This window comes from Rissa tridactyla, chromosome 11, assembly GCF_028500815.1.
Source record: "Rissa tridactyla isolate bRisTri1 chromosome 11, bRisTri1.patW.cur.20221130, whole genome shotgun sequence".
Taxonomy (NCBI): Eukaryota; Metazoa; Chordata; class Aves; order Charadriiformes; family Laridae; genus Rissa; species Rissa tridactyla.
In genome coordinates, this window is record NC_071476.1 from 8,530,391 (window position 1) to 8,544,044 (window position 13,654).

Sequence of the window (13,654 nt, forward strand, 5' to 3'; positions counted from 1 at the left end):
TTAATCTGTGAAATCCAGAGAGGTGAACTGAGGATACTCACTGAACGTGACATGCTCCTTCGTCAGTCCCTTTTTCCTGCTGGGGTACAAATTCACAGTTGGAACCTGAAGAACTTGACTCATCCTGTTTTGTTGATGCTGATGGGCTTTAGCGGTTTGGCCAACTGATCTCATGGGTACCGGAGACATTTCTGAGGATTTCGCTCCTCTTCTCTCACTTAAATTCTTTGTCACTGTTAAGGAAAAATTACATATAAATATCTTGCGCTTTGAACTGCGGGATTATTAGAGTCATTCCGAGTACAACCATCCAGACAAAGCAACTGTAGTATGAAGCAGGTAAAACATATTTGAAATCATTTCTATTCCGAACACAACCTGAAGAGGTTGTTAGGTGAAACAGCATTAAAAAAAAAAAAATCAAATATAAACTCTCTAAAGTGTCATAGAGGTACTTGATCAAAAGACAAAAAATGTGCTTTATTTCTTCCACAATTAAATTCCATATTTTAGATGCTTGTACATAAGGTACAAAAGCCTAACAGCATCTCCTGCAAAATGATGTCATGCCACCCAGGGGAGAAAGAACAGTTGTTTTGCGATTGGCATCAAACCTTTCACTAGGTGGCACAATTGATTTGCAACACAGGGCGCTGATTCAGTTTCTACTTTAATCACACAGCAATTAATAAACTCTGAAGTTAAGGGCATTGACTCCTCTTTAAATTCCCTTGGAAGTCTGGATTGCAGCTTTACTGCTGCTCGTTCCTTCTGCAAACAAGGCCAGGAGCAGCTTACCACCGAGATAAGAGACTGTATATTCGACGAGTATAATCTCAACCAGCTCAATTACCTGTGGTTTTGGGTTTTTGGGGCTTTTTCCCCCCCTAGTTTTTAAAAACAGGTACTATAATAATATGCCACTCTAGTCTATTATTGTTTGTATAGCCACTTAACCTTCACTTTCCTTTTTTGACATTTAAGAAAAAAAGGACTCGATTTGCTTAACTACATGGAGTAAACCAGTCAGTATATATTCCCTATTTTTACTTCCAAATATCTATGGTCAGCACTGTGTGAACAAGATTTTAAATTATTTATTTAAAACAATTGAAAAACAACCTCATAGCATTTATGTTTGTCTCCTTGGCATAGTATGGCCACCTGTTATGTTTGCACACAGATCATCTATCAAGAGTTCATCCTGACACGCTTTAATTTATTGTTTCAGCAGGGGAGTAAAGCACAAAACCCTCAGTGGTGTTACCGCCAAGCAGGAGCATCCGGGGCTATTTCGTGTCTGGCTGAGCACAGCAGGAGCAGAACACCTCTCCCAGCAATGCAGGATGCCGTGCGTGTTTCTGTTCAGAGCTACCTGGGATTTCTGGTGACCTCAGACATAGGGCCAGCGTGAATACACAGAATTTAACATTTTTAAAAAGGGAGCCAAATACGGACATTTCCAGGATTGCTACGTCAGTGCTGCTGAAAAGGAAATGTTAAAGAAAATTGCCTAGGAAGACACCTTACGAAGTAACAAGGATTTGCATTCTTAATACTGAATAACGGCATCTTGAGGATACAATTTTAAGCCCTTTCCATCTCCTAGTCATGCTTTTAACTTACCTCCTCAGAGAAAAAAAAGAGTATTTGAGCACAAAAAAAGTCTTTAAATGCTGCATTTGGACAACAGACAAGCTTGAAACATTATTTTGATTAGCAAGGTTGCTACTCTTCCATTTTGAAACACACCTACGTTTCAAGCAAGTGAAAATTTCTAAGGATGAAAATAAAAAACAATTACCATTTCTCATTTTTAAATGAGAATTTACTGAACTGTGTAAGACAGAAGGTCAGATAACAGTTTGTTTAGTTAGACAGTTGCATAGGAGTTCAAATTATGAAAACTGTCCTGCTGTAGCCCTCAATTTTTGACTGTCAAGCCACGTCAATCCCATCAGTCACTATTGACCTGACTGCTCCTTCTCAACAATCTTCGTTTATTCGAAGCTGTAATCCATTGCAGTTTCTATATCGATTTTGTCTCTTTTCATTTTCTTGCTGTTCATACGGTAAACATTACTTTTATCCTTCCTCATTCTGTACAAGGACAGCGGGACAAGAACAGAGCTAATGTCCTACTGAATTTCCTTCCAGACTGATGAAAAGACACACAGTTTAAGAGCTATAGGTCAAAACAGAAAACATCACTGACGTTTTCTGAGCTCAACCAAGCTCAGATGATAAATGCTGGCTTGCTGAAATTGTTAGTACATGAATTGACAAACAAGCACTTACTAGAGTATTTTTTTCTTGAAAGAAGAAGACAAAGATCTAGAAATACTCATTTTTAAGGAAAGGAATAAGATTTTGATAAATTTTATTTTTAAAAAAATCTACATCACTGTACTTACGAGTGCTGTATGCAGGCTCACACTGCAGTGACAATATTTGGATCTTTTCTTCATCTGTCTCCACATTCAGGTTGGACAAGTACTGCTTCACCTTCCTGGCCATCTGGGCATCCTCGTACAGCTTCTTGGCATTCAGAAGGGAGCTGCGGCGGGCACGTTTTTTGTGAGCGCCTCCCTGTACGTCCAGCATATTCGAGTTTGTGCTGCCCTGGCTCAGAGATCTAGAAAAGAAAAGAGCAAAGCAATAAATTTTTAGTTCTCAGCAGCAAGGAGGAGCTACAGTAGTACACGTCAAAGCAGATTAATACCAATAATCTTCAGTTAGGGCTAGTGCATGCTGATGCAAATGAGTTAAAAAGATGAACAGCATTAAAACAACACTTGTCTTAAAATATTCTGGAAAATTGATAGCAGCAATTTCAGTCTGGAAAAGGATTACGTATGAAAGTGTGGAACTAGCAAGAATGAGGCACAAGGCTGCGTAAAGTACCCACTTTGTCTGGTTCTGCAAAACCCAGGCTATTTCAACTGCCGGTTGTTAAGAGTGGACAAACTTCATAACTTTGTTCATTTACGGCATTTGGTACCCACTGTTGGCATCAGGCTTACGACAAACTTCAGCAATTCAGCTGAGCACAGAAGTGAGCGACTAGTGTCACCCTCTTAGAAAACTGAGCTTCTGACAACGTTTAAATAAGCAGGAAAATTATGTTAAATATGTGAAGTACATTGTATTTCTCCAATTAAGTAAAAACATTCACAGAAGAGCAGCTCATTAAAAAAGGCGAGGAAAGCAGGGATCATACACATGTGCCCAGACTTGTACAGACTCACATCTACGAAAGACGACGCTCCTCAGTGCTCCTAATTTTGAGCTGCCGATTCTAATGGCAACTGAAGCAAAAGAAATAACCCCCAAATGGTTCACGTATACCAGTTCTCTCTCTGACAGTCACTCCAGTTCGCACTCAATCAGCGACCAAACAACTGATCTTGGGATAGTTCAAATATACACATCACCTGTTTCAACTGTCAGAAGTCCCATGGCCACACCAGTCCCAACCCATTTTTTAATAAACTGAGGTCATACTATACATTACATGTAAATTCTAATGGAAAATACTGATAAAGTGGTTTAAAGTTATTTGGATGTGGGTTTTTTTAAACATTCAAAGGAATAAGTTTATTTTAAAAGGCTAAATTATTTGTAAAGATGTTTATCAAGATCTGGGGTGTGTTTCCAGCATCATGAGGGGCAGAATAAACAACCTCCGGCACAGAAGAGCCGTAACGGCCAAAAGCATCGGAATGAAACATATTCTTTAAGGAAGTCTAATGAATCGAACACACCGAGCTTAAAAAGTAAGAAATGGTAAGAAAAGCTGACTGCAATATTTTCAAAGAAGTTAAAACAATCTAAGAGAAAATATATGCCTAAAAACTGGCAGAAATGTATAGCTTAAATAAATAAAAAATTACTGCTATTATAGGCAAAGAGCAGTAAAAGGCATGAGGGATCCTTCACACCTGCTCAAACCAAGGGGCACTCCTGTCTCCTATGGATAAGACCAAAGTTAACATCTATTATATAATGAAACAGGAAACTACATTATGTTTATTTTTAAGTATATAAATATTGCATTGCTTAGGCACGCACTGTTTTTCTTTTAAGCCTGGACTTGCCTTTTTCAGGCAATTTAATACCATTTCCTTTAAAAATGATTTTTCCTTATTCACTTGCGCTCACAGCAATCCCAAGGGTTAGGAATTCTGGTGGCCCCAGTTGGGTTCCCGGTGTTCCTCCCCATGCGCGGCTCATTACTGCCCCCAGCCGCTGCCAGCCCAGCTCTCTGCACCAAGGGCATCGAGGGGTTGCGGGTTTTCCATAAGGGATCCAAACCTGCCCTCCCCCGTCTGTCCAGCACAAGTCCTGGCCCTCTCCTGTCCCTGTTGGTGGGGATAAGTCCCTTCTCTGCGCAGAAGTGCCTGGAGACTCTTTGGTGACAAACCCCGCTGCCACCCCAGGCTCCCCGGAGGGCAAAGCTCCCAGAGCACAAAATCATAGAATCATCTCGGTTGGAAAGGACCTTTCAGATCATCAAGTCCAACCACCAACCTAACCCTGACAAACCCATCCTGCCTCCATCCTCCACGCCAAGTGTGGACACGCTCACATACAGCTGGATTTAAACCAGGTGCCCACAGCAGGAAAAGAAGCCGAGTTTCAAAGTGCAGAGGCGCATCGGCTCAGGTACGCGGGTAACAGTTTATGTGCAAAAATACACGTAAGAACACATAAATTATGGCTACGTCATCTTAAAATCTCTGCCGTACACATCAGTCAGGAATGTCACTGGTCAGTCTTAGCACTCTCGTTTGTAGTCATTTCAATACTCAGTCCTTGCACAACCAAGGCTCCCGGTGAAATCAGTGAGCATTTCGGTGTATGAGATGTGACATACACTTTAAATATACACTAAAAATAAATACATTGAAGCTTGAACTCGAACTTCAGAGGGGAAATTACGGTATCATTATCACAATTCGATATGTTCTTATGATGCCCATCAGGGCATCAATACGTCCTTATGTGTAACGGCTTAAACATTTCTCTTGGATGTTAAAAAGCAAGTTATTTATTTCCCAAAACAGTTTCCCTTCCAATATAACTGCACAGCGGGTTTTTTTTATGCATAAAGCTAAAACTCAAAACAATTTATCGAGTACACAAAAGCAACTCGGAATTCTTATAGCCACAGTATAACGTTGGCTGTAGCCCCTTATTCCTGTTTTCCAAAAAATATGTATCGCAGGGTTAATAAAATGCATGCTGTATTTCAGATGCATGCACTAAGGAGGAGGATGCAGTATGTTAAGAGTTGCATAGTCTTTATTTATCTTAGTTGCATTCATCTCTACACTTACCCCAAACTTCTCCACCTCTTCTTCCTGTAAGCAAGAGCCATATACATTGAAGCATGTATTTGAACAGAAAAGCACAGGAAAAAAATAAAACAGTTGAGAGTCAGGAAGAAAGATGTAGACAGGAAAGAACAGAAAAGAAAAAATTTCTATACAGCAAAATTCTTCTCAAACAATAACACAATGTTTTAATGGAATGTAAGGGCAGGACTTGCTCAAATACTTTCAATATGGAAGAACATCTATCAGTTTTTCATTTTTTAGTTTAACCTATGAATTTAAAAAGCAAACTCACATTAAATTTTCTTGTTAAGTATTTCCCATAAGTCAAATTCAATTTTGACGGAGTAAGTGACTTGTAATAAGTAACTTATTCATGTTGCAGCAAGTGTGATTAATTTATTCTTTGCATTAGGACCGCAGTAAGCGTGTGAGAAATCATCATCAGTATTCCAGTTTATGATGTTGTTTTCTCTTGATTGCTCGCTGGAAAACAAGCCAGTTGCCAAATACACAGTGAAATACTAGATGCTCTATATTAATCAGTAATGAACTTGCCAGCAAGCCTCGTGTTACCACGAACAAACATCTTTTCTTGTTCATTTTTAATCTTCTTCAAAAGCATTTATTGGTGCTTCATAACAAAAACTGATAGATCAAACACCAGAGGCAATGACAATGAATATAAATGATGTGAAAACAGGGAATTATTTTCTTTTAATCTTTGGCACTATCTCTAATATTAGAAGCCTAAGCATTTTACGTCAGTGTGTGTATTTTAAACTACGATCATTAAAATGTGTTCTGTAATTCTGAAAAACTACTGAAGGTAACTATTTGCTATTAAATTCATTTAATGATTAGACTTCATTAGGTTCTCGAAAGTGCATGGGACATCAGAGAAATTTATTTATAGACTGATTTCATCTGCGAATACCAAAGTTTCTGAAAACCAGTTGTAACTTATCAATAATTAGATTTGTAACTTTATGTTAAAAAAGAAATTTTGCTAACTGAAATCTGATAGTGTGACGGTGAATGTCCACTTTGAAACGAATCCATCTTTAAACATTAACAAGGGATCTGATATTTTTGTCTCAAAACTCGATTGGACCAATTTTAAACAAAATACTTATGGTTTTGGATAGTCAGCTTGGAAAACAAGAGCCAGATGGGATTCACGACAGCCTCTGAATCCTGACCACTGGACGACCACAGGGAACCAAATCTCTACGCTCATATATATATATATATATTTATACACACACACACACATATATATATATATGCACCTATACACACACACCTATCTATCTGTCTATATATATACGCACACTTATACATCCCATATCCTGCCACGCACTATTTCCTTCCACTGCACAGATATAACTGAATTTTGTCACCAACTCCCCCCCCGAACTGCATCCGGGTGGGGTTTGTCTGCCCCCTGCGAGGCAAACCAAGAGTGGAAGGAGAGGACGACCAAACCCTTCCCGCAGGGATCTCCAGGCAGCAGGACCGTGCGCAGACACGACAGAGTCGCTGAGGCTTTTAGTTCCAACAGTGGGAAGCAAACAGAGGCAGGAAATTATTTAGTTCCACTAAGTAGAATCTGGAGCTAATCAGCACCAGGTCAGAAGTTGTGGTGCTTTTATTCTGCATTTTGCTAACACCACCTGCTTCCAGCCTGAATATATCAAATAGGTGGAGCAAGCTATGTTTAGAATAAATAAAAAAATATCTTGTTTGCTTTTAGTATATTTTCAGTGGAGTTTTCTTTTGAATCCACATTTCAGATTTATAGATGCGTGATTTAGGTGCTTTTTTTATATCCATGATTTCCTCCCTAATATTATATCTGTCCCAAAACTCTACTGATACTAACATTTTATTTAGCTTAAATAGGAATCATTAAAATTAGAACCTATTCTTCTTTGCTTTTTTAGAAGACAACAAATTGGTTTAGTAGTCACTAAAAGCAGGTCCTGGAAGCATCAACTGTTCTGCCATAATTTGATAGACCGTGGTTCTGATGGTAAGTGTCAATGGTGAGTTACACAATGAAATGTTAACAGAGTGATGCACACACAAACACACATCCCGACCCGCTGCCAGACACCTTCAATCCTACTGTCTTTCTAAATTGCACACCTTTGTCTGAACATTACAGCCGGATCCATGTTTGCTGAGGTCATTCTGACAACTTGGCGAATTTCTTTGGCAATCATTCTGAGTTTCTCAAAATTTACCAGGCCATCCACTTTGGAATCATTTCCTGCATAATTGAAACACACACACATATAAAAAAAAAAAAAAAGAGTAAGAAATACTTTTTTTAAAGAGCAATGTGTTTCTAAGCCCCCACATTACCCTTCCTCCCTCCTGCTCATCCATCAACAAAACTGCTTTAATCATAATTGAAAGAAAACAGGAAAATCTGGCAAAACACAAACGACAGTCAGGCCCACTCAGATTACCTAGTATTGCTCTTGTTAATCTATTTCTAAAGTAACAAGAATTAGTAGGAGGAAAAAGAATTAAGTGAACTATGCCCAAATTCATTGGCATAGATGTTAAAATAACATAAATATAGAACTGACATCAACAACATTCACATTCTGAAATTGGTTCAAATAGTTCTGAAACATCACAACCGAGAATTGGGCATATTTTGGAAATGCTTAACGCCTTAACCAATTGTGAACAGAACTTTGTGTAAAAGGAAAAAAAAAAAATGGAAATGTTTAAACAAAACCCCCTTGAAAATGCTGAAAGCAAGAGTAGGAGGTGATATATCATCGGAGCTGTCTGAAAGCCACAACATGGAACAAAAACCTGGAAACATTGCAGCAACAAGTTGTTGTAAGAGAAATAGATTTGAAGTAGTGTAACTACCAGTTCACACACTCACCTGCTCTTCCACCCTAAACCTTAGGACAGCTGATGAAGATTAAGCACCGCTTTTAAAGTATTAAAAATATGCATTTAATTACTAATTTTTGTCTAAGATCGGTCCCTTCCATTATGCATTCAGAGTTCTGTTTTATTTCACTCCTACAAAGGATGCATTAAAAGCATCCTACTGGTGGCAGCTTCTTTCAGATGTTTGTTGAATCACAGCGCACTGAAGAAAAGGCTAAAGTGTAGTCAATTCTTAATTTATTATTTCTCTACGTTTGACATTACCTTCATGCAGAAAGGTGATATCCTTCTTGACAACAGGAAAAAGTGGAATAATGGGAGGCTGCATGCTCTGGCTGCTAAGGATGTTGCGGTATTTTGCCATGTTTCGAGATGGATCAAAAAGATCTTGAAGGTCTCTGAGGTGCTTTTCGTACTTGCTCGGTAACTTTTCCCAAGTGCCTCTGAGACGTGCTACCGGTGCTAGATTTAAGCCGCTGTAAGGCAGATACACTTCATTATTAGCTGTTAGTGGAATCGCTACCTTTCATAATGAAGTAAAGGTTTGATTTTTTGTTTTAAGGATTAAAAATAGCTTTCACAAGGTTAACCGTAAACTGCAAGTTCATCACAAGAAATCTCTGCTCTTCACTTTTCTGGGCACGTGAAGAAGGGAACTGTAAAAAGCACAACTGCTTCCTATTCACTAGGGACAAATTTCACATTATTGTGCCCTCATTCTCGTTAAGTAAAAACGTATCCATAATTAGTTGGCTGCAATAAAAAAAAAAATTAAAATGTAATATATCCATCCTCCCTATCATAACTTGTCACCAACTTTGCTCAAGAAATTTTGCAATGATTCTAAAGCCCCTGTAGCTGCAGAACTGGAAAGTAATATTCTCCAGCATTCGTTAGTAAAACCAAAAATCATACAGTTGCTGAATTTGCCATTGTAAGAAGATTTTTTTTTTTTTGAAAGCTTCAAAAAATTATTTTGTATTTGTTTCATTTTTTTTATTACTGATCTCTCTCCATGCTATTATCAAGCCACAAACAAAGCCTTCTCTCACACGAAAAATCAAACATACGCCACCACACGGCTCCTCTTTTCCGTGCTCCATTAGGATGGTGATTTTCCTGTTTCATGCAACATATGGCATCAGACTGATACACAATGCAGGGCAAGGACGAAAGAGAACCCCTGTGGCATGTGCTAACAAAAACATATTCCTCTGGAACTCAGGGTAAAACAAAAGCTAATTTATTTGTTTGGTTTTGGACCAAAGACCACTTCAGTCATGGCTTGATTAGACTTAACTAAGAAGCAGAAAGAATTATTGCTCCACCCACAATAAACCATGAGAAATTATGGAGAAGAATATAGAAATTAGATTCAGTATCCACCTGTGTATTCACCACGTAATGAGCAGCCACGGTCCCAATGGCTGCTCAAGCATCCCTTAAGGAAATTCATGAAGTCTTTAATGTATGACTAAACAGAAGCCAGTATCATTTGATGAACTGGCTAGACATGGCAGAAGCTATTTAAAAATGGTATTTTCAAAGACAGTGCTGATGCTGGGATACAGCGTGAATCCAGATCTTTGTCTGATGAATCACAGTGCTTTTTTTTAAAAAAAAAAAAAAGTAAAGCCTGGGTATAACATAAATGCAAGTAAAGGAAATGCTGAGCTCATGCTGTTAAAGTAGCAGCATCTAGTATAAATCAGAAGAGAAAGTCTAAATGTGCAAATGAAGAGGGAAACAAAAAAATCCAGAAGCAAACATATGACAGGAAAGAATGCAATGGAAAATTAAACTAAAACAAGATGATTTGAGGAAGTCCTTACAATAAAAGGAAGAAATAAAGTAATCTCATCATCGCAGATATGACTCAGTGCACACTGAAAAAGTAACAATGAATGAAAAAAAGAAGGGAAATTGGGTGCCAGAATCACAGAAAATGACAGCAATGTTCAGGCAGGTTTCTGAAGTTCATCAATCAAACAGTGCTTTTGTCCAAATCTTCTCTTTCCCTGCCAGGTAACAGTTAAAGAAGAGACTGTCACATCACCCACTGCAATAAGACTGAAGTTCTGAGGCTGAGGAAGGCAAAGACGGCAGCAACAAAACATCTCTTTGTACAGTCTGGCTTCTGAAACACTGGGCAATTCCCTTAAAACCACCCGGCACCATCGGTAATCTGTCCAGGATACACCTATTTCTTTTCTTTCCATTTAGATTAACAGAATTGCCTCCGCCAGCACAAATCAGATCCGACAAATGGGAAGCATTTTACCTTATAACTGCAAACATGGAATTGAAGTTCTTGCATTCTCGACAGTGGAGGGCAATTTTAATGAAATGCTTAATAATCTTCATTCTTTTGAGTTGGTTGGGCTCTGCTAAAATTTCCATGGCAACCCAGAAGGTCTCTTGATTGATGACATCCTCAAACTGTTTCAGGTGAGCATTCCCTGTTTTGGAGTCCAGCTTATAAAGGTCATCGATATATTCTGTGGGCTCAATATTGCGGAATAATTCAAAGTCTCTCATGGAAAGCTGAGTGGCGACCTCAATGGTGCTCAGCTGCAGGAGGGAAATTTGGCTTTCTCTCAGCAGCTCCTGAGCATCCTCGTCTGAGCATAAGGTCTCTGTCTCCATATTGTTTTTTAGATAGTACCTAAAGAATAAAAGAGTTACAATAAAACATTAGAGATGCTCTTCAGAGTGTGTGAACACGAAGACATTGAACTTCACTGCTCAACGTGGACACTACTGAGACTGCAGGGGTGTTTACGCGAGTCTTTCCACATTACTGTTGACAACCCAGAGAAAGAGGCAAGAAGGCACGGCACAACCTTGTACTTCAGCTACAATAAACTACCATCACTACAGTGAAATAAATAAAAAAAATTCAAAAGCTGTTTTAATCTACCTCTTCGCTAATATTTTCTGTACTGCACACCGCAACATGCCGTAGCTTTCACCTTCAGAAAAAGGTCAGTTACTTTTCCATTTGTAACTTCAGCAGTGAAATAGTGAAATAACACTTTAAACACACATTAGTCCTGAGAAATGTCTTGCTAATGTATTCCTCCATTTCTTACACAAATCTAGTGTGGTTTCTTACATAAATTTAGCGTGGCATATTAATATTTACATGAAGCACATAGTACTCAGGAAATGAAAACGTATCTGGAAAATTCATTTCCATGGTCCCAAGCAGATCACTTTCAGATATACAAAAGTTTATTCCTCATAAACTCCCCTCTGTCGCCTAGCAAAGACTAAAGAACTTTTTACTTAATAAACTTTCTTCTGGTGCAGATCAGATAAAAATGAATCACTTAACATTTCAGAAACATTCATAGCAGTTTACATGAAAATGGAAGAATTTATCTCAGGTTAGTATCAGTTCATTGCAACATGACATCACTGAGAAAGAAACTAATTGTATACTTTAATCCTGGAAGCACATGTGGAAAGTGTCAGAATAAATATATTTTTTTTCCTTTTTAAGTGTAAGCCACTATGTAAGTTATCCTGATCTGCTGCATATAGTTGCCATCAAGCAAGCTGGCTGTAAATCTGGGGAGGGATTTTTTGGGTGCAGAAGAGGAAGGTGAAACAAGGAAGACAAGAGGAGAAGGAAATGTGTGTTACTGACATTCACTTGCTTGTTCTTCTAATAGACACCTGTCTATTTTAACTAAAATGTCCCTCCCCAATGTTTCTTTCCAATGTTTCACAGAATCATAGACCAGAATTACAGAATCGTCTCAGTTGGAAGGGACCTTTCAGATCATCAAGTCCAACCATCAACCTAACTCTGACAAAACCCCCACTAACCCATGTCCCTCAGCACCACGTCTGCCCATCTTCTAAATACCTCCGGGAATGGTGCCTCAACCCCTTCCCTGGGCAGCCTGTTCCAATGCTTGATAACCATTTCAGTGTAAAAATTTTTCCTAATATCCATCCTAAACCTCCCCTGGCGCACCTTGAGGCCGTTTCCTCTTGTCCCATTGCCTGTTCCTTGGGAGAAGAGACCAACCCCCCCTGGCTACACCCTCCTTTCAGGGAGATGTAGAGAGCGAGAAGGTGTCCCCTCGGCCTCCTTTTCTCCAGGCTGAACACCCCCAGCTCCCTCAGCCGCTCCTCACAAGACTTGAGGGTGCTCCAGACCCCTCACCAGCTCCGTTGCCCTTCTCTGGACACGCTCCAGCACCTCAAGGTCTTTCTTGGGGTGAGGGGCCCAAACCTGGACACAGCACTCGAGGTGGGGCCTCCCCAGTGCCCAGTACAGGGGGACGGTCACTGCCCCGGTCCTGCTGGCCACACTCTTGCTGTCACAGGCCGGGATGCTGGTGGTCGCCTTGGCCACGTGGGCACACTGCTGGCTCGTATTCAGGCAGCAGTCAACCAACATCCCCAGGCCCTTCACTGCCAGGCAGCTCTCCAGCCACTCTGCCTCAAGCCTGTATCGCTGCATGGGGTTGTTGGGAACCAAAATTTTCAATCCTAAAAACCAAATCAATCCAAACCAAAATCCCAACAAGGGCCCATTTACCGTCCGTTGAGTTGAATCCTGTCGGCCAACTTAGAGAACTGATCCGGGAGCCTCCGCTGCTTGATGACGCCCTCGGGGCTGACGGAGACTTCGCAGAGGGAGTAGGTCTCCGGGGCTCCTGTCAAGTTGAATTCGTGGACGGCGTGACTCACAACCTCTTTTGCTGTAGTGTCTTTGCTGATGATAATGTAACAACTCTGCTGATCTGCTTTGAAAACTCTTATTACTTGATCCGGGATATCTAAAATAACAGAACACCACCTTTAAGGTATGAAGCTACTTTTCCCTTGAAAAGACACAAGGTTATTCACTGTATCATTTGATAGCCAGAAAACAAACAAACAGATATTGAGCAAAAAAGCCATGCTGGACTTGATAAATATTCCTTAAAATATTCAGTCATTTCCCCCAACATTGAGAGGAAAAAAAACTACAACCCTTCTCCTCTCTGCATTTCCACAACTGAATTAATCTATGTATTATCCCATGACCGCAATCAAAGTACAAGACATCTAGATCTACTACTGAGCTGGAGACTGTCCTTCCCAGCGTGTCTCAAAAACACTGGCAGCATCATTCCGTCTTTGGCTCTTTTGTCTTTGCCAGAGCCAGAGGTGACGCGTGGTCCGGGACCCCCTCCCCAGGGCCGGGAAGGCACCGAGCACACATGGATGGGCTGTAGGCGGGAGGACGGGGTGAGGAAAGGAGATTTGGTTGCTCCCATAACTACTGCAAACTTTCACACTCCCTCTCTCACCCTGGAGGAACTAAGCTGCTGCCAGCAGCTAATTCTTTGGCTGGCGTACTCATTTATAGCACATTTTATGTATTATAAGTGCAT

The 13,654-nt window shown here is 40.0% G+C and overlaps 1 protein-coding gene across 4 annotated transcripts in view; it reads right to left on the bottom strand.

Annotated features, from left to right (window-relative positions):
* Positions 1-13,654, bottom strand: part of RAPGEF6 (Rap guanine nucleotide exchange factor 6) — a 132,120-nt gene that overhangs the window by 19,410 nt on the left and 99,056 nt on the right. For 2 of the 4 annotated variants that reach the window (XM_054217218.1, XM_054217217.1), the window contains 7 exons: positions 12,814-13,054; positions 10,540-10,923; positions 8,523-8,734; positions 7,488-7,611; positions 5,340-5,363; positions 2,415-2,635; positions 42-233 (listed from right to left, as the gene is read on the bottom strand). In XM_054217218.1, coding sequence (XP_054073193.1) covers positions 42-233; positions 2,415-2,635; positions 5,340-5,363; positions 7,488-7,611; positions 8,523-8,734; positions 10,540-10,923; positions 12,814-13,054 — 1,398 coding nt within the window. The remainder of the gene's footprint in view (positions 1-41; positions 234-2,414; positions 2,636-5,339; positions 5,364-7,487; positions 7,612-8,522; positions 8,735-10,539; positions 10,924-12,813; positions 13,055-13,654) is intronic. The other 2 variants (XM_054217220.1, XM_054217219.1) reach the window with 1 other exon arrangement.